This window comes from Gasterosteus aculeatus, chromosome 20 (assembly GCF_964276395.1).
Source record: "Gasterosteus aculeatus chromosome 20, fGasAcu3.hap1.1, whole genome shotgun sequence".
Classification (NCBI taxonomy): Eukaryota; Metazoa; Chordata; class Actinopteri; order Perciformes; family Gasterosteidae; genus Gasterosteus; species Gasterosteus aculeatus.
This window is the reverse complement of record NC_135707.1, coordinates 11,608,694-11,634,755: the sequence shown is the minus strand read 5'-3', so window position 1 is coordinate 11,634,755 and position 26,062 is coordinate 11,608,694. Positions and strand designations below refer to the sequence as shown.

Below are 26,062 nucleotides of genomic sequence, written 5' to 3'. Positions count from 1 at the left end.
CCCAGTTTACCAAATGTCATCAAATGAGAAGATGCCAAATAAAAAAAGGAATTAGATGGGCAATAAACATTAAAAAGAAAAAGTTGTAAAAAAAAGTCATAGCAGTAGTTTGACATTTGAAAGATATTTTTATTTCTGTCAATAGGAAGATAAAGGCAGCAGCCCCTTATCTTAATTTGTCTTCAACACTGCAACCTGTTGTTTTTAGGTATTAAATAAACCAGATATAGTGGTTATTTGTGGATTTTAGAGCTGCTGGTAGGAGAATAATTAGCGTTGCTTGTTTTTTGCAATTCAGAGTCATAAATACTTAAAAATAAAGATGTTGTGCAATCTTTGTAGTTAAGGACTCATCACTGGCCACTCGGAGTACTATATTTACTTTCCTGCCGAGCTCTGCTTGGTCTCCAACCCTTAAGGGAAATATCTGGTTCTTTAGAGCTCTGCTAAATGCTTCACTCTGTTCACCGCCAAGTCTCTAACGTTGTCTGTGTGCCGTCTGTTGCTGGCCTTTAAGTTTTGTGCTGCTGGAATAGAGGATGATGAAAGCATTGACACTGCAACAAAACAACAAAGTTAAAGGCCAGAATAGCTAAGCCAAAAGACGCTCAAACGCTCAGTAGAGCTGTAGGGAATTAAAGGGAAAGGAGATAATTCCCAGTGGGTTTGTTATTACATGCGACCCCTTTCACATACAAAGCATTAAAACATTTTAAGGGTGCTCCATCTAATCATAGTGTACCAGCTTTCATTCGAGTGTTTTTCTTATGGCACAGACTCTTCACTATTATTCTAGCTGCCGGCTTTTATTGTGATGTTTTTTATATAATATTTACCCTTGATGAAATAAGTAAATTGCTTTGCAGTTACATATGTTGGTCATTGTATGCTTGAATTGCATCTGCTTGGCATCTAACAAAGATTCTGCTTTACCTCCCCAGGTGCAATACAAATCAAATACAGTAATACAGTAAAGAGACGTATTGCAGTCACATAAGCGGTGACTAATCTCTGCAAATTAAACTAAATTCACATTAAAGTGTGAAATAAAAAGAAATGAGAAAAAGCGGTGGTGTGCGCCAAATGGTCCTTGATGTTGAAAAAGAAGTGTTTTCTCAGCTAAGAATTACTCAACCATGTCAGAAGGAAGATAGCTCGCAGCTACAAGGATGCATGAAGCGGAGGACAAAGGGCTCCAGGGAGGACAGGGGGATGACTGGGTTTACAGCATCCTGCACTTGGGGGTGTCTGCTCTGGAAGAGAGATGAGGGACTAGAGGACAACTGTTGTTCTGCCCGAGGTTAATGTAGTACTATCAGTTGCACAACTCTCCCCCTGTGGCAGCATCTATTTCGACAAATTATGGAGGAAAAAAGGGGGAAAACAAACAGAAGGAGGGACATAAAGACAGGAGGGACAAGGGATGAGAGAATTGGATGAAACAGACACTTACACAGTAAAAACCAGGTAAATAGTCTCTGTTAGAAAGGGAAGTATTTGTTTTGTTGTTTTTATGTGGCTTGAACGCAGTTTTCATTTTAACCAGAGTCCCTCTTTGAATTAATGGTTTCAAACGAAAACACAGCTGGCGTATTCAGTTGCCCCAAATACAAATCCAAACTTCACAGACTCAGCTGTGGGCATGAAATGATGCACTGCCTCTGACATGAGTCCTTGCAGTTAACAGAAGGGTCTACCATTTAAATTTACTATTTCATCAGACCCTGGCAAAACAAAAGCAGTAGATGCCACATCGCCGAACACTTTTGAGAACTTCATTAGTTTCAAAGCAATGAGGGGGAATAATCCACTGAAGTATAGCCACAGTGTTTGTTTGCTAACTTTACAGGAAATCAAAAAGTCTTTGGTTATTGTCAAAGGATCACAACGAAGTATGATTGATGTTGGTTGTTGCTTGCGGTCCCATTTCTACGCTCTAAATAAAGTGAAGGATAAATCCAGTTGCTTAGCCAGTCCCTCAAAGGCCTGACCTTTTGATAAGCTCATCTCTCAAATTTATGGCAGCTTGGAGATGCTTTATTGCCACAACCCAGAAATGGCTCATGTTGACATAAGATCATTTACAAGCTTCTCCCCAGAACCCCCGAGGCTCAACATCTCTATACGTCTAACCCACTAACAACGAGAGATTATCCTTGGGGGAAAACAACTCCAGCCTCTGCTTTACCTGAGATTGTAATGTTATCACAGTGAAGGGGAGGTAGAAAACATTTTCTGTTTAAACCCCTTAACTTTGCAAACTTTAATCTTCGCTTTACTCCTTATTTCACTGCACCAGTTTTATTTTTCTGTGGCCATTTTTTTCCCTTCACAATGTTCATTCAACTGTTGAATCCAAGGGCACTAAATGATACAGGTCAAAGCACCTCGAGTCAAAAGGTGGCTTGTGTCTGTGGGGGAAGCAAACTACCGGGAGGTTTTGTTAACGCAAAAGGTGAGTATGATAAAGAGGAAACGGACGGTTGAGTCACTTGTGTGTCCTCGGATTGCGGTTATCCGTCTGGAGCTTCTTGTTTACCCAAATGATCTGGGCTGGAACCATCAGGAGCCCAGGAGCCCCCCCACATCCCCTTTACTGCAAACGTTCATGTCAACCATGACTTTCACTGAACTGAGCGCACACTGCTGAGATAAGGGACCCAGCGAGACCGACTGTGGCAACAGAAGCGGTGAGGAAGCGTGTTGGTCAGCGCCATCTGGCCGGCTCCCTCCTCTTCTCGCTCCGCCGAGCGCAACGCTGGAGCCACCTGTCCGGTCTGCCGCTCTATTCTGCAGAAGTTGAGTACCAGGTGGGTAAGACAAGCCAATGCGTGTGTGTGTGTGTGTGTGTGTGTGTGTGTGTGTGTGTGTGTGTTTTCAGATTTCTCCAGGTGAATATTTTGACAAAAGCTTTTGTGTGTGGGTTTTATCTGCATCCCGCATTCGCCATGAAAGCAATATATTTTTTATGTTGAGGTACCACTGTGCTTTAAAATATAATATTTCCCCACAGCAAAAGAGCAACAACTTTACAGCCTGTATCATGTCTGTGTAGCTATTGTATTGGGAACAAGTGAGCAGTTATTCCAAAAGGCACTTGCATCTCGGGAGGCACTGCTGCAATTGCAAGGCGGTGGTTGTAAATATTGTCAAGTACGACTAAAAATGCTTCAGTTTAGGGATTTAACATCCATCCAAATACATACCTTTCTCAAACTATAATATAATTACAGGTGAATGAATGGTTGTTTAGCCAGCAGAAAGTTAGCAAAGTACAAGTTGTCTAATAAATTAACTCAAAAATAATTTCAAATGAGCGGATAAAAGGTTGAAATAGTTAAAAGCAGCGTACAAATGGTTAAAACTGTTATAATCAGATACATGTTATTAAAAATGTTGGAAACCCCTATTTTGCTTCATGCTCGCCCTCCTTCCTTTATATCTGCTGAACCGTTGGCCCTCAATGTTGTTTTACAGAAACACCACATGAGAGTGTATCTAGTGCGACGCTCACTAGGGAGACTGTGAGGCTGACATCCATCAGGCCTGTCACCTAGAAGACTGGAAGCCCAGAGAGAAAAGACAAAACCTAGTTGGATCGTGGACTGCTGATAAGATACCTTGCACACCTTGTCAGTCATCACACCATGAGAATTAAATCAAGAGATTCCAATTATCGATTCATTTACACCACTAGTCAAACTTGAGTAGTAAAAGATGCAGGTGAAAAACTAAATAGAATTAACAAATTAAATGAACATTTTTACAAATTGCATTTATCAACGCAATCCTTAACCGCAGTAAAAAGCCTGTTAATAAGGTTCATTAATCTCCAAACAACCTACTGGGTTAATCCGTAACCAATTCCCGGCACTCAAACCCAAAGAAGGTGGTCTGGTCCTTTAATGAGTCAGACTTGTGCCTTTGCTAAACCCGGGGTCAGTTTGCAGGACTGCTGCATTATTCAACATGGCCGCGGGTGAGAGAGGAAGTCTGTGGTCTGGAGTCACCTTACTCAGGGCCGAGCAGCAAAGCGAGAGAGAAGGATGGCGAAGAATGAAAGCGTTGAAAGGGGAGTTGCGGACGGGGTCGGTGAGAGGCTGACGTTTGGTGAAAAGGATAAGGGAAAATAAATGAGGTGAGAGAATAAAAAGAGGGGAGAGATCAAATGGTCGCTCTGGTTCAAGGCAAAGGCAACTGGAAAAAAAAAAATTCCATATCCGTTTGAGAAACCGCAAGAAGGTCAGGGGGTTGTAGACAAAAAGTCCATGTCGAGCTCTCAGTTCTTTGCTTCTGCTGACAAACCACTCATGAAAACCACAAAGTGTATTTTTGCTATGTAAGCTTCTTTTTTTTGACAGAATATCCAATGATAACTTTACAACCACACATCTTTTTCCCGCTTGTTCTTGTAGATTTTGTTCAGACTCTCTACTCTCCCCCCTAAACCATCTCCTCCATGTCTTTCATTAAATTCACACCATCTCCCCACAAATGAAACGGGCATGAGCTATTGGTTCGAGATGAAACACGCTAGTGAAACTAATTCCCCTTTGTGGTTATGTAGTGATCACAGTATATTATTCACATAGTATTCCCATAACATACATTGGTTTGTTCACATTCTTTTCACCTGTAAGAAAAGGTGTCACTGCACTTCTTCTCGTAATTTGTTGGGTCGCAGACTACAGCTATTCTTCATCCTTCCGACGAACGAGCTGCTCGATCAGTGAATGCGCGGGAGCCTCGTGAAGTCGCTACACACAGATTCCTTCCAAATTCTTTATCTTCTATATTCCCACCAAAACCAAGACTGTGGGCAACAAACTAGCAGCAGTTTGTCTATAGCTGCCATTTGGGTATAAGCATCGTTCCTGCTGTAGTTTAAAGGCCAATAATTGTGTAGAATATATATTTTACTGCTTCTGGAAGAAAATGTTTAGAAAAATACAAAGATAATTTCAATCGGGTCATTTTTGGAGCGGATTATTATGTGTATCATACGTGCAAACCTTCCTGAGGTTCGTCGATTTATTCAGGCATTAACAGTCCCAGTGGATTCCAGGCCTTGACTGGTATTTGACAGACGGTGGATATTCTTCATCACATCATTGATGAACAGAGGTGTCAGCGGGCATCTTATTATTTGTCCACTTTAAACCTTTTTTGCTTTTCAGATACCACTAAGCACCTTTGTGAAAACCCCAATCACCAGCGGTGAGACAGACTGTCATTTATCCCCCTGCACAATGCTGATGCCCAATTGTATTCATATATATTTACTTTATTTATTTTACATCACTGGGAACAACAACTAATATCCAGGTCAAAATACTTGAATGAACCCCCTACTGAAAGGGTTTAGATCAGATTCAAACTGCTTTAGCTTGCTGAGACAGTTTACAGTACAACCAAATTCCTCAGACAACAAAGGGGTAAAAGGAATTACAGACTGAAACCTGTAACGCAGTACTGGTTTAGACATTTCACCACGGCATTAATGGAACATCATTATTTTTTTGCACCACCACTATGGCATGTCGATACATTTTTAACAGTTTGCCTGGCTCCTTTTCCTTTCCAGCTGGGTAGAAAATACAAACAATCACTTTGGAGCATGAACACTAGCTGATGCAATACATACTGGATGTTTGTAGGCATATATCAAGATGACAGAGTAAAGTAAATACAGGATTCAAGTCAGTCAATGGGATTGGCACTGTGACAGTAATGCGACAGGAATCTTCAGTGGCGGCACCAGGCCCAGTGCTGGGGTCCCTGTAAATGTCCACCTATAGCACACATGGTAATCCAGCACAAACATTATGGCAAAATACAACACGTTGCACTACTGTACAGTTTCTGCATCAATACTGTTGAGGACCGGGCCGGTCTATCCTACTGCTGCGAATCTCTTGTTGCCGTTCATACGTCAGTATGACAACCTACTTAATGTATTCCGTGATTTGAAAAGATCCATCCTATCATCAGAGAATAAGGCAGTTTATGGTAGAGAAATCATGCCACACGGACTGTTGAGTACATATCTCTTGAGGAAGAGGAAAACGTTTCGAGGTTTAGATACATTTTTTTTTTTCTCTGGAAAGTCATTCAACCTCTTTGCTGTTTCAATGAAACAATGAAACACAGCCATGGTGATCCACAATTAACAGGTCCATTTCGTAGCTCTGAATATTGTTTTTTAGCTACAGAAACCCTTCGCACAAAAGAGTTTTAGTCCGGAGGCAAAAAGGACCCAGAAAAGCACAAAATATATCAAAAAAGATAAAACATCACCAACAAGGAGGAAATCACAGCTGTACATTAAAGGTTAAAGGTTAGAACCTTGACCAAGATTTTTTTTTTCTCCTCTCCTCCTTTCCAGTTCTTTCGATGCCAAGTCACTAGGTCCAAACATTAAAGTAGACGGGTCACTGGATAGCGTTACATTGAATCTCCAGCCGATGGGCTAGTGCTGCTGGGGTCAACATTTGGTTGCTATCTACCTTCAAAGCAGTCCAAGTACTCCAGGACAAGGTCATAGCAGAACCGATATTGGTCCTGAGGAGAAATTCAATATTCTTCAATTAGAAAGCGAACAATGAAATCCATATGCATGTGACTTGAAAACATTCATGTATCGACTCTCTTACCAAAGACTCGACCATGTTGGGCTTGCAGTTGCGAAGCGTTTTGACAGCATAGAAGATGTCCACCATGTTCTGGTACTGGATCATCTCAAGGAGAATGTTGCAGGCACAGAGGGTCCCACTGCGACCACCGCCGTTACTGCAAAGGGTCAAACGTGCTTTTTGGTTTCCTTAAATTTAAACTTTTTTATTTTCTCTGTATTTTAGCTCTGTGTGCAATAGTAACGGTCAACCGCTTTGGTCCAGTATTATTTATAGTGGGTTAGACTTTAAAAAAAAGCTTTTACACAGATCATTTTTTTCTTTGTAAATATTAGGCTAAACCCTGGTATCCACACTCTACAGAGCCACTAGAACGGTGGTAAATTAGTCTAGTAAATGCTTATTAATTGTGATTAGTGTACTCTAACCTTTGTGTAGCATGTTAATAAGTTTTCCCTTTGACCTCCAATAGACAGTTCAGACCTTGACTGTGAATATAATGCAGTCCCCATCCTATCATATCATATTGCATGAACAGCATAAATATGTACAGCATGTGTACAACAAATTTCCACAGAAATATATCTCACTCTCCAATATATTAAAGTTAATTCTGGAAGACAATAATGCAGCACAGGCACAGCTCATGAAACATTTGATAGAGTTCATACAGCCTACAAACACAATAGCTTGATAAATGGCAACATGATAAAAGCTTTACAGGGGAGAAACAAGAAACAACAGCAGTGTGGCATTTCCTTGGAAGTATTGTCTTGGTCATCTTAAATGAAAGGCAATATCAATAAACTAGTGGAGGACAATCCACTTCCTCTCCCCGGAGAGCAACCCAGAGATGTCGGGCATGGAATCCTCTGCAGCGTATATTAAGGTAATCAATCGTCGTCAGTGCTTTGGCAGCCCTGAACTTACTGTAGTGAGAACCATCACATTCCGTATTAAGCCGTAATTGATTTGATCTCCATAATCTCTTTCCTGGTTGTCGTGGGTAACACTGTGTGACAGCGCTGAGTGATGTGCTTTTGGATGGGGGCGCCGGGGACGAACGCGCGATGGGTCGGCAATGAGCCGGACGGGGCATTCATGTATTCGGCAGCGCCTGTGCCTTCCGGGGGCTCAGGACAACAGCGCTACACTACATTGCAACGCAATTTGATTTTTTTCAAACTATGAGGATACAACCGTGGAGGAATACTGCAAAGATAGTACGAGATAGTTACTGTTTCATCAAACAGACCTATTCATGACTTTGCCGCGTTGTAACATTTCTTCGATATTCACCTCTGAGAACAAGATTTGCCACTTTTAAATGTCACATTTCAACAGCAGTAATTCCACGTCTGAGACCTTTTCAGAGAGAGACTGAACGTATTTCTGCCATTTCACAATTCTTCCATTTTAATTTAGAGTACATGATGTGCGCAGCGAGCTGATTACTCACAGGCAGTGGACAACAGTGCGTCCTTCTCCACACTCCCTCTGCCACTTGTGCACTTGAGCCAGCAGGTTGAGAAAAGCCTTCTTAGAGTCTGGAACATCTCGATACGCCGACCAGCGCAGGAACTGGAACTGACAGACAACCAGCTGGCCCTCTTGGAGCTTGGGATGGGAACAGAAGACACAGAGTCTGAGTGAAGCCGTGCTGTGTGGCTGTGCGGGCATGTGCTTTCTATAACGTGTTTGTATTGTATTGCATTCGGTTGCAGAATTTCTCTGTAAGCCAGTTAACAAGCGGGGTTGACTTCTCCCCAGGCTGCGTGCTGGCACTCCCAGCTACGCTCACTCAGCAGAATGACTTTGAGATATATGGGTGCGCAGGTGTAAGCGGGGTCCCTGCTCTGTTCGAGAGAGCTCCCTGTGTGTTCGTAACCTTGTCTTATAGAATCTTACCTAATACTTAAGTACCAGTGGAGAACTGTAAGTCATGCAAATTGGGCTGGCAGAGACACAAATGATGCATGGAGGAGCTGGATTGGTAGACATGGGATTTACACTATGTACCTTCTTTTGTGCGACTCTCCAACCCACGCGTACACATGCTTGCATTGCACTTTGGTTGACTTTCACTCCATACCCTTGTGTGTCATTGTCACTCATACGAAGGATACTCACTAAAGCCCTGAGAGAGGGAGTGGTGTGTGATGTTTCTATGGGATTTGACTCATCCCGTGTTGTTGCCCTCTCCTTGACAGTGGTGTGCACTGAGTAAAAGGCAGGTGACATAGGTAGAGGCAGGCGAGACAGGAGGCCAATCAAGAAAGGAAGTTCTGGGAAATGCAAGTTGCGCTGCTTCTAATGGCAGCGAGGACACGTCCTGCATACAGATTCCCTCAATGATTTGTTGACAATGATCCTAGACAGTATGTATGAGCAGATGCAAATTTGCAGGCTTAAAGCATACCTACTTAGACACCCACACAGACACGCAACTCAGTGACACGGTAGAAGCGAAAATGACTCATTCCTTACATATGTACATACGTATTTGAAGCAGGAAAGTTGAGAAAAGACCAAAGTCCCCTGCGCTCCCCCCACCAAGAAAGAGCTGTCAGGCCATTATTTAGCCTTTGTCATAATGTCTTCATAATTCTATACATGCCAGATACCCAAACAAATGTATGACATTTCTTATGAACAAATCAAAAGAGGGGAAGCAGTGTATCTTGAGAAGACTGTCAGGCTACCGAAAATATTGCATAGATTTTGTTGATGAACGTTCCCATTCTTTATGCCCACATGCACCTAAAAGAGAGAAGAAGCCTGTCTATGTAATGACAAGAAGAAATTAAAATTAAAAAAATTGATGTGCCAGAGTGTATTCATCTGACAACCGCTCGGCTCCATTAAGCATACACTGGAGAATTGTGTGTACTGTATACGCAAAAGAGACATAGCGATAGCAAGAAAATGATGCACAGGCACAAACTGTAGACATCCAGCAGTCTAGTGAAGCATTCAGCCTTTAGGTTTGTGAAAATACAAGAAGTTATATTAATTTTAAAATCAACATCAGAAGGTTTCCGTAACACAGTATTTTTACCGCCGCGTATAAAGTACTTTGACTTTGACGACTTATGTCAGGTGGTTCTTATACACACATTACAACTGGCAGTTCTAAATGCTCTGTAGGTAAAATGTCACATCTGAATAACCCGTGAAAACCACAGCTAATGCATTTCTAATGACGTTCAAGTGATCCTTTTGTGGAATACAGCAGAGTGGAACAACATGTCCTGTGCAGGCTTTTTCAGAACTGCAATGACTCACCCTTGTGACATTCTTGACCCGAAACAGACGAGTAATGACATCCTCGTCTGCTGACATGGACAGAAACTCCACCTCCATGGGCCCGTACTGCTGTAAACCAGGCTCCGGCCAGTACTGAACGCAAGGCTACAGGTGGAGGGGGGAGAGATGGTCAGTGATTAAATACAGCAGATGCAGTACTCATGCATACTTCAGTAGTTGTGGCCAAAAAATGCCTTAGTTCTCACAACCTTGGATTATCAAAGAGAGGCAAACTGTTAGAAGCTCAGATCATTAAAAAAAATCTACAAAGTATCTGCGTCAAGGGGTGTGTGCATCTATGTAGAGCGGGGGGGGCATGCATGCAATGTACACAAAAGTAATAATACAGTACAAGAGACATACATTTATAAGGTACAGGTATAATTTTTGCAATGACAAAAGTCACGGTGTTATGTAATGGTACCATACTGGTGTCAATAAGAGGAGAAGCAGCTGGGAGAGAGAGAGGGGAGAAGTAATGTGCTTTGAGAGATTGCAACAAGAGGGAGACAGAGTACTCCAGTGCAAAAATTAACTCTACCGCAGATTATATAGCAATGTCTTGCAATGAACAGCTTAAAAAGGCAATAACTCAATTGTCAGGCAAGACCCAAAAAGAGCTGTATTGCACTGTAAGAAAAGAGGTGAAAAACATAAAAACGGAGAGTGGTTTAAAGTGGGACTGAAAAGGTGATACCCATCAATTATTTTTTCTTTTCTGTTCTGTTGAACAACAGCATGCAGAGAAGCCAAAACTAAACCCTAAATATCTACAGCTACTGTTACCCAACCCAATATAAATAACTTGGATTCACTGTCACATTCAACTGTCTATATCTTGACAATGAAACAGATTAGCCTCATCTCACTGCTCCTAATGGCATTTAGCAAGATTCCACCACGCCACCCCAAAAATGATCAATCAGACCTGAGCAGTTTCTCAATGCAGCAATCAATCTTCACTTGTGACGTATGTGAACTCCAATCAAACAGTCAATCTAGGCGCTCAGAGGTTTAAGAATCTTTAGAACTGACCCTGATTGGTTTTGCTTGTCTACTGCAAATTCTATCGTGTCCATCAATGGTCCTCCTCCTCATAGTCAATGGTCCTGCGCATAGATAGCGTCCCTGAGTGGTGTACCACAAGGGTCTACTTTGGGGCTAATCTTATTCTCTCTATCTATGTTGTCCTCACGCTAAATATCTAATTTCTTTCCATTATTATGCAGATGATATCAACTCATACCTGTCCCAAGGTTGTTGAATTATTCAGCAGCATCACTGTTGATGTCTGCCATTAAGGACTGGATGTCTACCGATCTCCTTCAGCTTAACTCCCACAAAGCGGAGGTCTTAATTATTGGCTAAACATGCCAGCAGTTGGCTTTTTAAAAGGAGTATGTTGTCCATACATTTCATCAGCCCGGGGGCCTGTGGTACTACTGTAGGCTTAGTCCCTTTTTTAAAATTATTCCTTTCTCTTCATGAACTCCGGGCTGTTTTATGTGCTTTATTTTCATAGACACTTAATTAACGATCTGTTCATCTATCATAATAAGATTAACATTTCTCAAGAGAGAAAAGTGGGACTTCAAAAGATAAAAACCCAGGACGGGCTGCAGGGTAATGTAAGCCCATTCTTCAGAAATCTAACTTGAGGAGGGGAAGGAAAACCTCGGGAGTTATCTAGTCCTGCCTTGAGATCCATGTGGACAGGGCCAACAAAATAGCAAGAAGGAACTGATCCTAAGCACAGTCAGATTCAGTGAAGGCAGTGTGTGTCTGAAAAAAAGTCTCAAGAAAAGTTCAGATCACCTCGACACTGAAGGAAAAAAAAAAAACTTACAGCAAACAGCAATTTGAGTGCTTTGCTTCATGGTGTCAACAAATCAATGGCAATAAAACAGTATATAACACTCTGACCGTACCCAGGCAGAGTTTGACTGGTTCAGTTGGTTCAGCATGACCACGGCCGTGCAGCCGTAGTCAAAGACAAGCCTCCAAAAGTCAGCCGTGGTGCCCGGCAGAGGGTGAGGGGTGACGATGAAAGCAGCCTGCCGGTGGAAGCTGTCAGCGAGAGCAGCGTTGATGTAATTGTTGCTCTCCCCCTCTGTCGTAACCAAGAAGGCCAACGCGCGATCAGGCGGCAGAACATCCATGCTGCGGTTCTTCTCTCGGTTCCTGGGCAACAGAGCGATGCTGCACTCTTCCACATCCAGGTGGGGAGTAACGGAGTTAAGCGTCTGCAGACCGAAACGTTACAGATGTGAGATGAGAAGCACTAAGGTGGAAAGCCAAAGATTTAGTGGAACGCTCAAAGATGGCAGCGAAGGAGAGGAGGAGAATGCCAACAAACCAATAATATCAATAGGAGGAATCTAATGAACATTGGTATTCATTTTAATCTGGATGTCAATGCAATCACACCAATTATTTTTCATAAACTCTCTGTTCATTTAGCCGTGATTAAATTGGACCACATGGAAAAAATATTTTGATCATTAATACACAGCATCAATAATAGATTTGTGACCTGCTGAGCAGTACCACCGGTTGGGTGTTTGGAGGATGAGTAAAAAGGCATTCAGAGGGCTCATGGGGCGCTGGAGAGGCTTGCAAAAACAATGTCATGCGGATGTGTTTACTAGATCAAAGCCGAGCATGAAACATTTCCCCTTAAAAGAAGTAGCAGTTTGTTATTGGTGTTGCTGCACTTAAAGTTCAAATCACTTACTCTAACCAATCCATATACCTCCTATCCTATTCCTATCTAAAGAAAACGATTACTCTATGACATGAAAGGAAGGAGCATCAGCCTTTTCCAGTATTATCTACAAAAAGAAAAAGTACCAGTAGAAGAACTAATTCCATTAGGGTAAGTGAAATCATTTAAATAATGATAATTAATAAGCTGCATTCTAAAGGCCTCGTGTGTTGGTTGTGTTATTCTGAATACACGATTTTGCTTCATATTTTACCAAAATGAACAGTTAATATGTCCATAGATTCTTCGTGGCATCTCCATCCATCCAGAGACTGACCTGAAACTCCTCCCGTAGCTGAGAGGAATTACTCTGGGAATCCACTCGCAGCATCTCTTTGTAAGTGACTGCAAACTCGTTCACTAAGATGGCCGTCTCTCCGCACAGACAGGCCTCCAAAATGGCATCGTGGATAAACACATACTGCTCCTGAAAAGAAAACAGGACATTATGTGCACAAGTGGGGGCATGCATATGAACATGTTGTTGCAAACAAAGGGTGGCAGGTTGTAACATAAAGAGATTACGATTGTATGAAGATGTGAGTAATATAATCAAACAATAACAACAACGACTCTTTGTCTTGAATCGAACATGTCCTATAATGTTGGTGGTATGTATGTAATGTATGTAAGCTGTTGGGGAATAAACAAATGTTTTCTACATAAACGTATACGTTGTGCATTTAATTAAATAACAAATGTAATAAACAGCTATGTCAACATGGGATTGAAATAATAAGTAGTGAAGAAGTAGGTTCTCTAGAACCATTGTCATGACTCGTGACCTTTACATGTCCCACAGGGCCAGTATGATAATAAACCCCCATTTCAGATAATAATAAAATAAATAGAAATCTCACGAGAAGTTTTTGCAGGGGAGAAATATTATCATAATATAAACATTGACATAACCTTTTAAATGGGTGCAATAGAGATTGGAGATATTTGACCGGAGTCTGAATGTAAATTAGTTTGCTGGCCGTGCAGCTGACCTCAGTCTGGATCATGTTGATGCGTCGTGAGCAGAGGGTTTTCACGCAGTTGTAGATGTCCACCACGCCTTCACACTCCGCCATGTCCAACATGACGTCCAGCACGATGTAGCAGCCGGTGCGTCCCGCCCCCACACTGGCACACAGAGGGCAACGTTTAACAAAGCACAAGTCTTACAGCATTAAATCAACAGAATTGTGATTTTGTAAATACGTTGTTGGAATGTGTCTCCGTAGAAGATGTTAACTCTACGTGATTTAAAAGGGGATGGAGAAGTCTTGACTGTCAGCCACATGGTACAGCTAATGGCCATGCAACAGATAAGAGTTTGCAAATGAAGGCTTCACACTACGCTGGAAAGGAGAGAAATAAGCCAATTTATGGGAGCATCTGAACCGTTTCAACAACAGTCAGTAAAACTCAACACAGGTTTTCCTGTGGTGTGAGGTGTACGGGGTTTCATTCCACATGCCTTATCTAGTCGGAACTCCTCAAGCTGGCCACAGTGATTTCAAATAGCAAATAGTAGACATATGCAAAATTGCATTCCTTGAACAGCACAAACTATAAGAACATAACTGTTAAATGTGTCATTGGTTATTGTTACGCGCGAGGGAAAGTAACTTCATTCTCTGCTTAAGTACATATTACCCCACGATACTTTCCTTAGCAAATCATTAACAAACTGCTGTTTTAATGTTCTATGTATCTAATATTCACATACAAGATTGCACAAGTGGACAAATACACAGACTACATCTTGCATGAATATCCATGTTTGTCGCACAGTCCCATTTAGGAGTTCAGTTCTGTATTTTATCAGCATACGGTGTCTCTTAAAGCCAGTGTTTTTGCAATTCAAAATGTTTAATTCATGATTTGACATTTGAATCAGAGAAATAAGGCATTGGTTTGTAAAAGGGAACACAGATGAGCGGCAGCTTGATTAAAAAACCTTTCCCGTACCCTATTTTGTTCATTGTTTACTTGCAAGGCCGAGAGTTTCCTGTCAAAGCCTCTGGTTTCCTTTGTCAACCACATGTCTCTCGTCCCGAGCATCACAGAGCTTACCAACAGAAAATACCATCTATTGGTGACACTGTTTGCCCCGTTCTGAGAGTTCTGGTGGTCACTTCACATTCCTTTTTGAAAAGAAGTCACAACACTACAGGGTTCCAGACGCCGGCGCTGAGCATCACGTTACCTGCAGTGGACCACCACAGGGCCGGCGTCAGGAGGAGTGGAGGCTTTCACTCGGCGGATAAAGGCCAACAGTCCGGTGGCGTGATACGGCACCCCGTGCTCAGGCCAGGACGTGAAGTGGAACTGACGCACCTCGTGCTTTGTAGCGTATCCTCTCTGTATGCAAAAACGCAACATCCATTAAGATTACCTGTAAAACACCACACGTGTACGACTTGCGCCGCAGACCATGGTAGCCTGCAGGTCCTTATTTCATCCAAGACTTGCTCCCATCCATTAAGAGACATCCGTGATAAATGGGACAGATTTCTCGGTTCAGTATGAGGACAACCCTGACATTATTTACGTAGGGTGCTAGGTCTTCTAGGACAGTTAGGCCTCTGGGCATCAAATGCTAGTAGCAGCTGCAGTGTGACAGACACGCGGAAAGGAATTACTGAGGCTCTCTGAGCTCAGGGAGGGATGGGAGTTTTTCTCCTCTCTACTGGGAGGCTGCCGCAGTCACACAGCAATTTCTTCCTCTGTACGGAGATGACAAAGTAAAGCGATGGAAAGCAAAGATTTGTTGAAGACAGAAATCCCCAAAAAGAAATGAAAAAAAAAAAAAAAAGCCAGAGAAAAACAAGCTGTCACTGGCTCCCAGATTCATGCAGCTTTAAATAAGCAGCAGCATGCGCCCGTGGAGAGCAAATTTGAGCGTGTGATGATAATGCTGTGTTTGTGCCGCTGTCACTCCAGCATTGCCCTGAGCCCCTCCAATGCGAGATCCCCCAGGAGATTGACAGGAGGAAGACCATCGGGGGGCACAACAGTGTAACAGCTATGATGAAAAGACGACTCTTAATTTAACATGTAGCCCCCATTCGCATCGGCAGTAAATCCTGTCAAGTATCTAGTTCTGAGTATTAATGTGCAACCTATGCCACAAGAATATCACAGTGCTAATACAGGAATATGTTATACAGTATATGCGAACCAGGGTAGACACAATGTGAATCTAAGAAACTTACTCTCTCCAAGGCAAAAGTTCGAACTGTGTATTCAGCCAAAGTCTCTGTCTTAAGCAGAGTGATTTGGATGTCACCATACATCTCGCTGTCATCGGGCCAGTATTTACAGCATTTCACCTGTTTGAAAATAGCAAAACAACTTTAAGTTAAGTTAAACCTCTTTCATGGAAAAAGTCTGTATAAAACTAAAAAAGGGTTCATTTAAAATAAATTAAAACATCTATCCTTTAATACAAACTTTTGTAAATACAAAAGAAATTCTGTTCTTAGAGGGGAAATATGTTCAAGATTTTCCTAATTTAACCTTCTCAGACATAAAGTGCCCAATTTTCCAAATCATCTCCCTCTTGAGGAATAATTTCCTGAATCTCCTCCTCTCTTTGACAAAGACACCTTTGATATGTCCATCAATTTATATCTATCCAATCCAACTACCCAAACACAAGTTTAAACTGTAGAAATGACGCTGGCCCCTGGATGAGTAGTGGATGCAGGTTTGAGTTATCTTTACTGGATGCAACCCTTAAACCTTTCCTTATGTTATATTGTCAATTGTAATAAAATTACATTTTAAGGCTTAAATAAATGAAATATTACCTATATCTTCATAATCCTTAGGTAAATGATCATTTTACAATGAAGCAATTGTACATTTATAGTAACTATAGCACAAATAGTGGTGTAGCAGTAAATAAATAAAAAACAAACAAAAGGTTACGCTTCAAATCCTGGAGAACAGCAAAAACAGTCCTCTGCATGCATAATAGCGAGGAGGGCAGCAATCTTCTTCCCAAAGATTGGGCATAAAGGAGGGAAATTTAGTTTAGTTTAATGGATGTGTTATTTGGATTCACACAGGGCAACCCTAATTTGTTGACTTGTGATTGTTGGCACCGACAACCAAATTGTACAGGAACACTCCTAGAAAAATGGTGTCATTTTCGCCATTCATTGAATAATACATTCATTGAATAATACATTTCTCTTGCCTCATCCAAAAAGGATGGGGTGCTTGGAGCAGTTTTCATATACTGCATGTATACAATATTAAACCTGTTTAATCATGCAGCGTATATTTAAGACAGCAGCCCTAGATTCAGACATTTTTATGCATTTTTATTTGAAGATGTGACATAAATGTATATTTAAGAGGCAAAGAAGTGATAATCCATTAACAACTCATCTAACATGGTTGTAGTGCACACAGACTTTGTTTAGCCTGGTGTGGTTTAGGCACTGTTTGACATTTTGGGAAATTTGCTAATTCAATTTAATGCCTGTTTACTAACTAACCAATTACTGTGTGACCAATATAAAATGAGCATAAAAGCTCCCACAAAACTCAAAATTTCTGTTCAAATGTTAAAAATGGTGCTGGTAGCTTTCCTTTTATCTCTTTCTAATGTAAATTTTGCTGACATACTGCTGGCTATAGCTACATAACATGCAAACAAACATGAGAATCACATCTATTTCACTTCTTATCAAACATTCAGTCGATGTGTATAAGTGTATAAGTGCTTCATGTTGATTAGCAGGCTCTGTACTGCCAGTGGCTTGCCATGAATGCAGGGCATCCTATACGAAATGAACCACCTTTAGGCTATGATTTGCATGCACAGCCAGCTTCTGTAAGATCTATACCTATCACAAGCATAGAACGCCCCCTGTGGTGAATGTGGGCTGCGTCTGAGCTCTGGGTGGTGGCAGTAGAGGAGGAGGAGCACTTACCCTGCCAACCTCCACCAGCTTTGTTATCATGACGATGCTGAAACAATTTTCCTGCCATACCATCCTCCAGAAATCATACAGAGTCTCTTGCTTGGGTCCTAGTGGGAAGAGGGTGGAAATCACAGTGAAACAGACAAAAACCACGCAATCAAAGCATGCTCTGCTCAATGAGAGGGCTCTTGCGGTTTTCAGAACTCGTATTATTGCGACCTCGGTGTCCTTTGTCAGACGGCGGTGCACCGATCGCTCAAGATTGTGCTGTCAATAACGTCATTGGGAATTCCAATCGGGGAAAGCGCGATGGGTGACAAAGCAACAGCAGCGGCCAATAATTAGTCTCTCCTTGTTATCAGAAAAACAGGTACAAACTTTAATAATCAGAGAAAAACAAAACACTGCTGATGTTTTTTTCTTGCTTGCAGGTTTAATCCTGAGATCTCTCCAACAGGAGTGGGAGGAGGTGCCGGTGCAGAAGAAGCAGGTCTTTTGATTGGATGTGTCTGGAAACTGACACTCCTTTGGGTTTAGGAACAGCGCAGGGGACTCAACTGTTCATCAGAAACAACTTTACATTTAGGAGACAGGAGGAAGGTCCTCGGCCCATCGCGGCAGTCCCACTACTACCTTTGGATTTGCCATATAGATCGTTTTGACAAGGCCCTGTTCATGAGTATGCTCGTTGGTCAGATCATCTTCAATTTATTACATGGCGACAAAAGGTACTTACCTTGCTTCACACACACACACACACACACACACAAACATATAGCCTTGCTGCGATACTCACCCTGAGTGGCGATGAAGTGGTTGGATCGATGGTAGCCCTGAAAGAGAGCAGAGGGATGACATGCTGAGTAAGCCATCTGCGCCTCGGGCACAGCTGTATGGGGGGGGGCCTCTCGGTCTCCCCCTCTTCATCGCCTTGTTCTAAACGGTCTGCTTTCCTTCAACTGACCCACTGCATCGCATTTCCCGTTTAACTGTGCAGCACTTTCTGACCTATTGCTCACACCACACCGTGTCTCTGCTCTCGTGGAGTTTGGAGCGGTTAAGGCAACGTGGTGTAAATGCCACATCCTGACAAACTGCTGAGGAATAGAAAATTAAATGACGTGAGAGACCTTACAGGGACTGAGTCCCTGTAAGCCTTAATAAAGATATGATAAAGAAACTAAAGGCGCACATTTTTCAATTTCAGGCGTCCGGTTTATTAATCAAACTCTCTGTCTCAGAGCACAGTCCCAGGAAAACAAATCCGTTTTCATTGAGGATGCGATATGTGCGATATCAGGGATGATGAATTCAACCACACCCACATTTCTTTTCCCAGTAAACTCCCCTGAAGAATTCTTCAAAGTCAAACGAGTGGAAGAATATCATATCATTCACATAAAGGCATGATATCACAAACATAAACATTTTATTCAGGGGAAATCTGATATGTACAGTGAAGATTTCTTTGTATCAAAGAATGTGACAGCCTTTGATATCGATGACAGACGTTTGCACACAATGAGTATGGGGTGAAAATGAATAAATATTGAGACGTCACCTCGAAAGCCTTGAGGTGAATAAACATGGCGGAGACCACTTGAGGCATTTTGAAGCATGAACACTTTAAACCGTTGGAAGGAAGTACTGAACAAGGAGACACACAACGCTGAGACACATCCCTATGGAACATCTCCTAGAAAACCACAACAACGTTGTTGTCATTTTGAGCAGCCGGAAGGGTAATTGCCCAAATTTCATTACATGCCTCTGCGGAATTGGGAAGGCAGGTCAGAATTAATCTGAATAAACTCCTGGGCCCACCGGCTGTCATCTAATCAGCATGATGAGGCAATCCGTGTTCATAACAGTCTCCATCTTCGAGCGGAGAGCATCGTTCTAATATGTCGAGTCCGTCCTCGTTGCTGAACTGAATTTCATCCAGTCATGTAAACAGGGACACGTTTGAAATGGAAATGGATGACCAGCGCTGTGAGGCCTGCTATCCACAATTCATCTGGGCCGAACACAATCAGCAATGCTACCACTCCTCCAATTAGACCATCGCCATAGCAACTAGACTTCCCGAGCATCGCCCGCTTGTGAAAACCACCTCTACAGAACACTTCCTCCATAAGACACATCTCCCTCACTTACAATGAAAGGGCTACAAGGGCTTTTTTTAGGAGGGCGGGGGGGGGGGGGGGGGGGCTCAAATGTGCACAAACCTGAAGCACAATTTCATATCTTTGAGCATTTGCGGATAGAGGAAGTGGAAAGAGAAAAGGGGGCAGAAGAGGGAAAGAAGAGCAATGGAAGGCAGAAGAACGAGCAGTGAAGTACTTACTTCCCTGTTAATCCGAATCTACAGGGTCCAAGGTCGAGGAAGTGGGGACGGGAGTAGAAAAAGAAGACATATAGGCTAGTGTTAATGAAAGAAGCTTTTGTAAGTAGGAGTTATGGTTACAGACAGGTGGGAAGAGTGTGTGTGTTTCTGACAATAGGGCAGATCTGGGCTTCATATGTTCAAGTTCTCTTCTTTTGTGCAACTTGATTTTTATTCTTAATTTATAGTTTGCTTTATTCAAATGATCAACAAGTAGGCTTTTTGAAACAGACTTTCAATTTGAAGAAAGTAGGACGGATATTTTGATGTGATGTGCAAAATCAGTAGGTATCCCGCTTCTAATTCAACAATCAAGTCAAATCAAATCAGATTTGACGACAACATCAACAAACAACCTTTTAAATGCTGCTTAAGTTGGAGAGCTGCAATGACTTTTACCGAGTGAGCCCGCCCTCTGGTAAACCAGTGTAATAATACATAACAGAGGGAGAAAAACAAAATAAATCTTGGTCCATAAGATTAAGAAAATTGGCCTTCGCTGTGGAACAGAAATAGGATGCTACCTGTTTTGAGTATGACACTGTTTGTCTGTGTGTGTGTGTGAGTCCTGGATCGCGTCCATGGCACACCTGTCAGCACAACTTTGTTTCTCTATAGAAGCCGCCGATATGTAAATCACTGAAAGCCATGAGGCAGGGAACAGCACTACATTTGCAAAAGGCACGGGGAGCTTTCAAACATATGCAAAGTTCTGCTCCTCTTCAGGCAAACAAACACCACAGCCAAGCAAATACTCCGGCATTAAGTGACAGAAAGAGGAGACAGAGGACTTTTTCACCATTGTTTTAAAAGCACAAATATATTTCAGAGGGAAGGAAAAACTTTTCCGTTTAACCTCGTTTGTAAAAAAATATGCTTTTCTTTGGCTAATAGTTACAATCCAGCTCCTGGGTCAGCCTGGTCAGGGACCGACGCTGACACTGTAGTGGCTGCTGAGTGGGATTTTATCCGCTCTAATGCCTAGACCTTTGTAACCTAAATGATAATTGAGACCCTCACGATAAGTACAATCCTAACAGCAGGCCAGCTTTTTAATGCCCTCTCATTGTAATGAACTCTAAAAGCATCTCACCACCACCGGCCACACGCTACAGAGGAATAACAGAGAGGAAAAAGCCCTGCGGTGTCAAGCCTTTTTTATGAAATAATTTGGTCTAAAGCAGGAGTCCACAATCATCATCTTAGGGAGCCAGTAATGTTCTCCGTTGTACTCTACTCTGATATTTTCTCTAAAGATAAAGCGTCTCATCTCAGCCTCAAACAGGACTTCTTCATCCTCCTGAACTTCCCACCAGGCGGAATACTTAGCAGAATGTCTCAATTAGGGGCATGCACAACAAGTCTTGTGAGCGAAAGAAATCATATTATATTACATTAGTGTACTTCCCTTTACTTCTACAACATCTGAGGACCATAACAACAAAATCACAAGTTTTTATTTACCAGTATATTTAGTAAGTTGTAAATATTTTTTTGTCTTCTTTTTCCTAACTCACGGCCCATTACAAGTGCTTCTGCTTTCTGAATAAACACGGCCTCCCATAGTTTTAATGAATGAGAACACGTATGGATGAGACCGCTTGAGACAAATTAGCAACATACACTGTACATGTATTTCATATGATCGGGGACAACGCTATCGCTGCATGTGGTTGCAGACAGTTAAGGTGAACAGTGTACAGGATAAACTCCGCCAAGCCAATCCAGAGATTGAATAACAGCAATCATGTCTATTTAATTTAGGGGGATTTTGTGGCATCTTACAGAAAGGGTCATCTCCTCTGCGAGGCATTAAATGCATTCATTGCACTCTGTTTTTAATAAAACCAAAAGCAGGGTTAGTCTAGGTCAGGGATTCGGTGCAGCAATTGACAATCATAGCAGCTGGCAAAAAAATCACTAGGAAGGATGTTTGATTGGATGAAAGCTTCCAGGTGAAAGTGGGCCAGCAGACTGGTGAGCTTACAGGAATGATAGAGATGGACTGTGGCTTTGCAGGGTGTGAGAGATAAGAGACTCAGCAGAGGCTGACTTTTTGTAACCCGTGTCAAACAGTCAGAAAAACAGGATTAGACTCACATCAATGTAGTTGGCGTTGATGTAGTCGGAGTTGGGGTCTCCCAGGAGAGGGTGGAGCTTCACTCTGTGGCGGTCGTCTGAGACAAAAGAGCATAAAAGAGCAAAGGGCCGTTGAAATAAGAAAAGTAAGGATTTCTGTTCATTTGAATACAGAAATTGCGCTGGTTCCAATGACTCACATCCCATGGTGTCATGTCTCCCTTTGGTTTTGTCCTTCTTCTTTGTGCAGTCCCAGCCATCAAAGAAGCTCTATGCACATAAAAAGACACTTGCACATATAAGGAAACGGGACCTTTTCATGTGAACCATTCAACATATCTCTCAGATGGACATTAATCAAAGTTTCAATATATCTGTTCTTTTGTTTTACGTGATACACGTGAAAATCCGGATCATCGTATACTACAGAGAGGTTTAGCAGTTTGTACTTGACATTAAAAAATAGCCCCACCACTGCAAAGAACAACTCATTATCTATATTCCTTTTGGGTTCAAATCGTGTGTACACCAAGAATGAGAGTATTAATGTATACAGTAAATAAATCGCAAAAAATGATCCCAGAATTTATTTTTATCACAACGGAGGCTGTGCAGAATAAATTGGCCAAATAGGGATCATCCAATGGAAGTTTAGAAAACGTAACTAGACATGGAAAGTCTTTGCCTCTTTAGTAGGTTTTGCCAAGCTGCTTTTGGTCACAATAAACTCTGACAAAAGTCAAAACAAGTACAGCAAAAGCAAAGACATTCAACATATGCTAGAAGTATATGATAGACTTATGTAGTGTAGTGTCTTTTAACAAGATGCAGTCGGCTTTTACCCAATTTGGGGTTTAAAACGGAGATTAAAACGTTCCTCCATGTATTGGAGCTCATGTTACATCACCAGCTAGTAAGACATGGCGAACAAATCTATCTTTCTCTGAAATCAAGCTCACAGCTGTCAGAAATTCCAAATATAAAAACTGATGCATTATCATTGTCATTGCCGTGCAAGAACAGACAAATGCAAAAGAAAAACCCAGCTATTTATAACTTACAGTTTATGACACACTGTAGAGTTAGGCTGGTAATTAGAGTGAAGGCAGCACCCACTTTGTGGATTGCTGTTCAGCTGTATTATAACACTAAATAAACAGTAGCACAGCTCTTCGTTCCCCATCGACCTGTATCAGCCTGAGGGGCTTAATCTCATACAATGTCATGAGGGCCTGTTAAGTTGTTAAAACAAAAATATATTCATCTATGGTATATTTGATAGGACCATAAACATTATTCAAAAGACACATTTGCAGCACCCAAGAAGTTTTTTTTTTATGAAACCAGGAGGTTTATGAACTGTGCAAACATCTCCTTCAGTTCCCATACGCACACATCCATACCAGTCTACCCCCCGTGGTTGTCACCCACTGGGGGAATTCTGCCCAAGTATGCATGCTGAGCAGGGGATTACAACGCGGTTCTCCCCACAGAGAGCCAAGAACCAGTCAAATCCTGCCTGGGATTACACTCTCCTCCCCTCCTCCCCTCTTTCCCTCCTCCCCTCTTTCCCTCTTCCCCACTTTCCCTCCTCCCCTCTTTCCCTCGTGCTCTTTTGCGATCCTTCTCTTTCCCTGAATCCCTCATTCTCAATCTATCTTCTTCACCTCTCTCCTTTCTATTTTAGACACTAGATGGCTGATCTCTCTTCCTGTGCTCCTACCACTCCTCCGCTCAGTCCTCCGGGGAGGAGAGAGGAGCAGGGGGAGGAAAACGCAGGAGGAAAGCAGTGGAAGAGTGGCAGTATATCAAAGGGGAGTGAAAAGAAACAACACATCCGTGGAAACATCGATTAGAAAGGCAGGGATCAGTGGAGTGGGCCGATTAAGAGATCGCATGAAATAAGATGAAAAAAACAATGACACAGTCCATTGCAGTGTTGAACAATTAAATATTAGACTTTTAAAATGATTTTTTTAACATAGGACATATTGATGTAATGTTTTTTTTTTTGGCTTAATAACAAGGCAATAGATAAACTGTCATCTACAATTTCCCTTTCGGGATCACTCAATAACTGTTATGTTACCTTTTGACCTGTAACACATTTGGCCACATCATTTAAAAATGCTAGAAACGGTGATGGGATTCATAATCCCATCACATCCAGTCAAAATCCAATCAGCGATGTCCGAGATGTGATACAATTGGGACACTGAACTAAAAAGAAAGAAATGTGATGAATAAACCGGTTTGACCCCGCCCATAGGGCAGCTGTTGTTTTACAAAAAGGGCCGTAATTCAGTGCTGCTGAACTTTGAATCACTGCAAAGTGGTATAATAAAAGTTTTGAGGCCTAAACTAAAGCTCTGCTGTTGTTTACAACTGCATTTCTGTGGGTGCAGTGACACTAGTTACAACACACACAAGCCTTTACAACTCACTGTAAATTCTCGATCAAGGGTTTCACACAGCATAGGTACTCTGTGGGGAAATAAAACCTATACCTGCCGGGGGAGTGTGATACAATACTCCCTGTCATTTTACTTCATAATGGAGAGACACTCCATCAAAACATATACTCTAGCAAAGGGAGGGAAAAACAAGGCAAAGAAGAGCGTATTGATTCTTTGAGAGGAGGGTGTTTTGCCCGTGAGGGACAGTTTAATGAGTCTACAAGCAGAGTTCCAGAGGCGAAACCCGTGAACCACAGACAACATTTTTTATTTTTTTTTCCTTCCACGAATGCCATTGGCTGGGTGTGGCAGGGATGGACTTCTACCCCCCGGGTCAGACCTCAACTCTCAGCCCGTCAATTGTTCCACTGGGAAGAGTTATTCAGAGAGCTCGTCCTTCCATGATGTGCCCATAAACATTTAGCTAGATATTGCAGCAACTAGGCCAGTAAGCAATACGGTGCCAAAAAACACATCTCTACTTACAGGTTAGTTCAGGACCAAATGGCCACAATGAATTGGTGAAAAAACAAGCATGACATGGGATTATCTGACCAAGCAAACTTTAGTCATTCACAACAAATAAGAGTGCAGAGAACCATTTGTATTAACCCTAAAACACCAACGTTAGGTCAGTAACATCATCACTAACTACACGGGACATGTGAAGGCATCGTCTCCAGCTTTGAGAATTGCCGTGCCCTCCATCACTAACGTCAGGTGAAGCTCACCCAAAGAGGTGCCTGCTGAAAAAAAGCTGGGATGGGAGCTGGGAAACACGCCAGTGAGACGCCTGAAGCTACCCAAGGAACCACGCAGCTCGATAACCTGAATACAACCTCTGGTAACCTGTCAACAGGAATCCGCCTTTGTTTGTTTCACTACCTAATTGTTGTTTCCTCAAAGCCGTCCTGTTCCACCTTTAACACTGTTAACTCCACAACTATAGACTATAGACCATTGCAGCATATGTAACAGAAGGAGGTAAAAACCAACATTGTTACTACAAGGGGGGTTATGGACGGGACCCAAGAGCGCTCTTTTGGTACCTGTTCATCTTCTCAACCCCTCCAGTACCCAACAATCTGGGCACCCAAGAACCACCAGAGAAGATCAAACTTATCAGTTTGACGTCATGACGGAGGTCTTCATTTGGCCCAAACGAGGATGATTTATTCATATGCCCAGCAAAAGTGTGATCCAGATGGCTTTTTAACCTGACTAATTCATTTCAGTGGGTCGTAAGGATGTGGGTGATGTAAGAGGAGGATTGATGGCCTCCCACACCGATGACTCACTGGAGTCATTCCAGCAGGGACTCTCTAAACTCGCCGTTATAACGTGCAGTAATTGCACCTGATACTTCCATATAACTCACTTTTAAGGCTCCACACCCTAATCTATTGGTTATTTCCCAGTGTGTGTTCCGTTACAGGAGACGTATTGTATCCATGCCAGAATCCGCTGCACGGCTTGAGGAGGCTCTGCTCACAGAGTTGGAGTGCATAGGC

At 42.2% G+C, this 26,062-nt stretch overlaps 1 protein-coding gene across 7 annotated transcripts in view; it reads right to left on the bottom strand.

Moving 5' to 3' along the window:
• Positions 1-5,266: 5,266 nt before the first annotated feature.
• The window catches only part of ptprub (protein tyrosine phosphatase receptor type Ub), a 116,734-nt gene continuing 95,938 nt past the window's right edge, over positions 5,267-26,062 (bottom strand). For 4 of the 7 annotated variants that reach the window (XM_040164640.2, XM_078095254.1, XM_040164641.2 and 1 more), the window contains 13 exons: positions 22,296-22,365; positions 22,117-22,193; positions 18,427-18,463; positions 17,640-17,737; positions 15,909-16,025; positions 14,900-15,054; positions 13,695-13,830; positions 12,980-13,129; positions 11,867-12,181; positions 9,918-10,043; positions 8,092-8,249; positions 6,654-6,789; positions 5,267-6,561 (listed from right to left, as the gene is read on the bottom strand). In XM_040164640.2, coding sequence (XP_040020574.2) covers positions 6,499-6,561; positions 6,654-6,789; positions 8,092-8,249; positions 9,918-10,043; positions 11,867-12,181; positions 12,980-13,129; positions 13,695-13,830; positions 14,900-15,054; positions 15,909-16,025; positions 17,640-17,737; positions 18,427-18,463; positions 22,117-22,193; positions 22,296-22,365 — 1,638 coding nt within the window. In that variant the 3' untranslated portion in view covers positions 5,267-6,498. Of the gene's footprint in view, positions 6,562-6,653; positions 6,790-8,091; positions 8,250-9,917; positions 10,044-11,866; positions 12,182-12,979; positions 13,130-13,694; positions 13,831-14,899; positions 15,055-15,908; positions 16,026-17,639; positions 17,738-18,426; positions 18,464-19,977; positions 19,996-22,116; positions 22,194-22,295; positions 22,366-26,062 lie in introns of all 7 variants that reach the window. The other 3 variants (XM_040164638.2, XM_078095253.1, XM_040164639.2) reach the window with 1 other exon arrangement.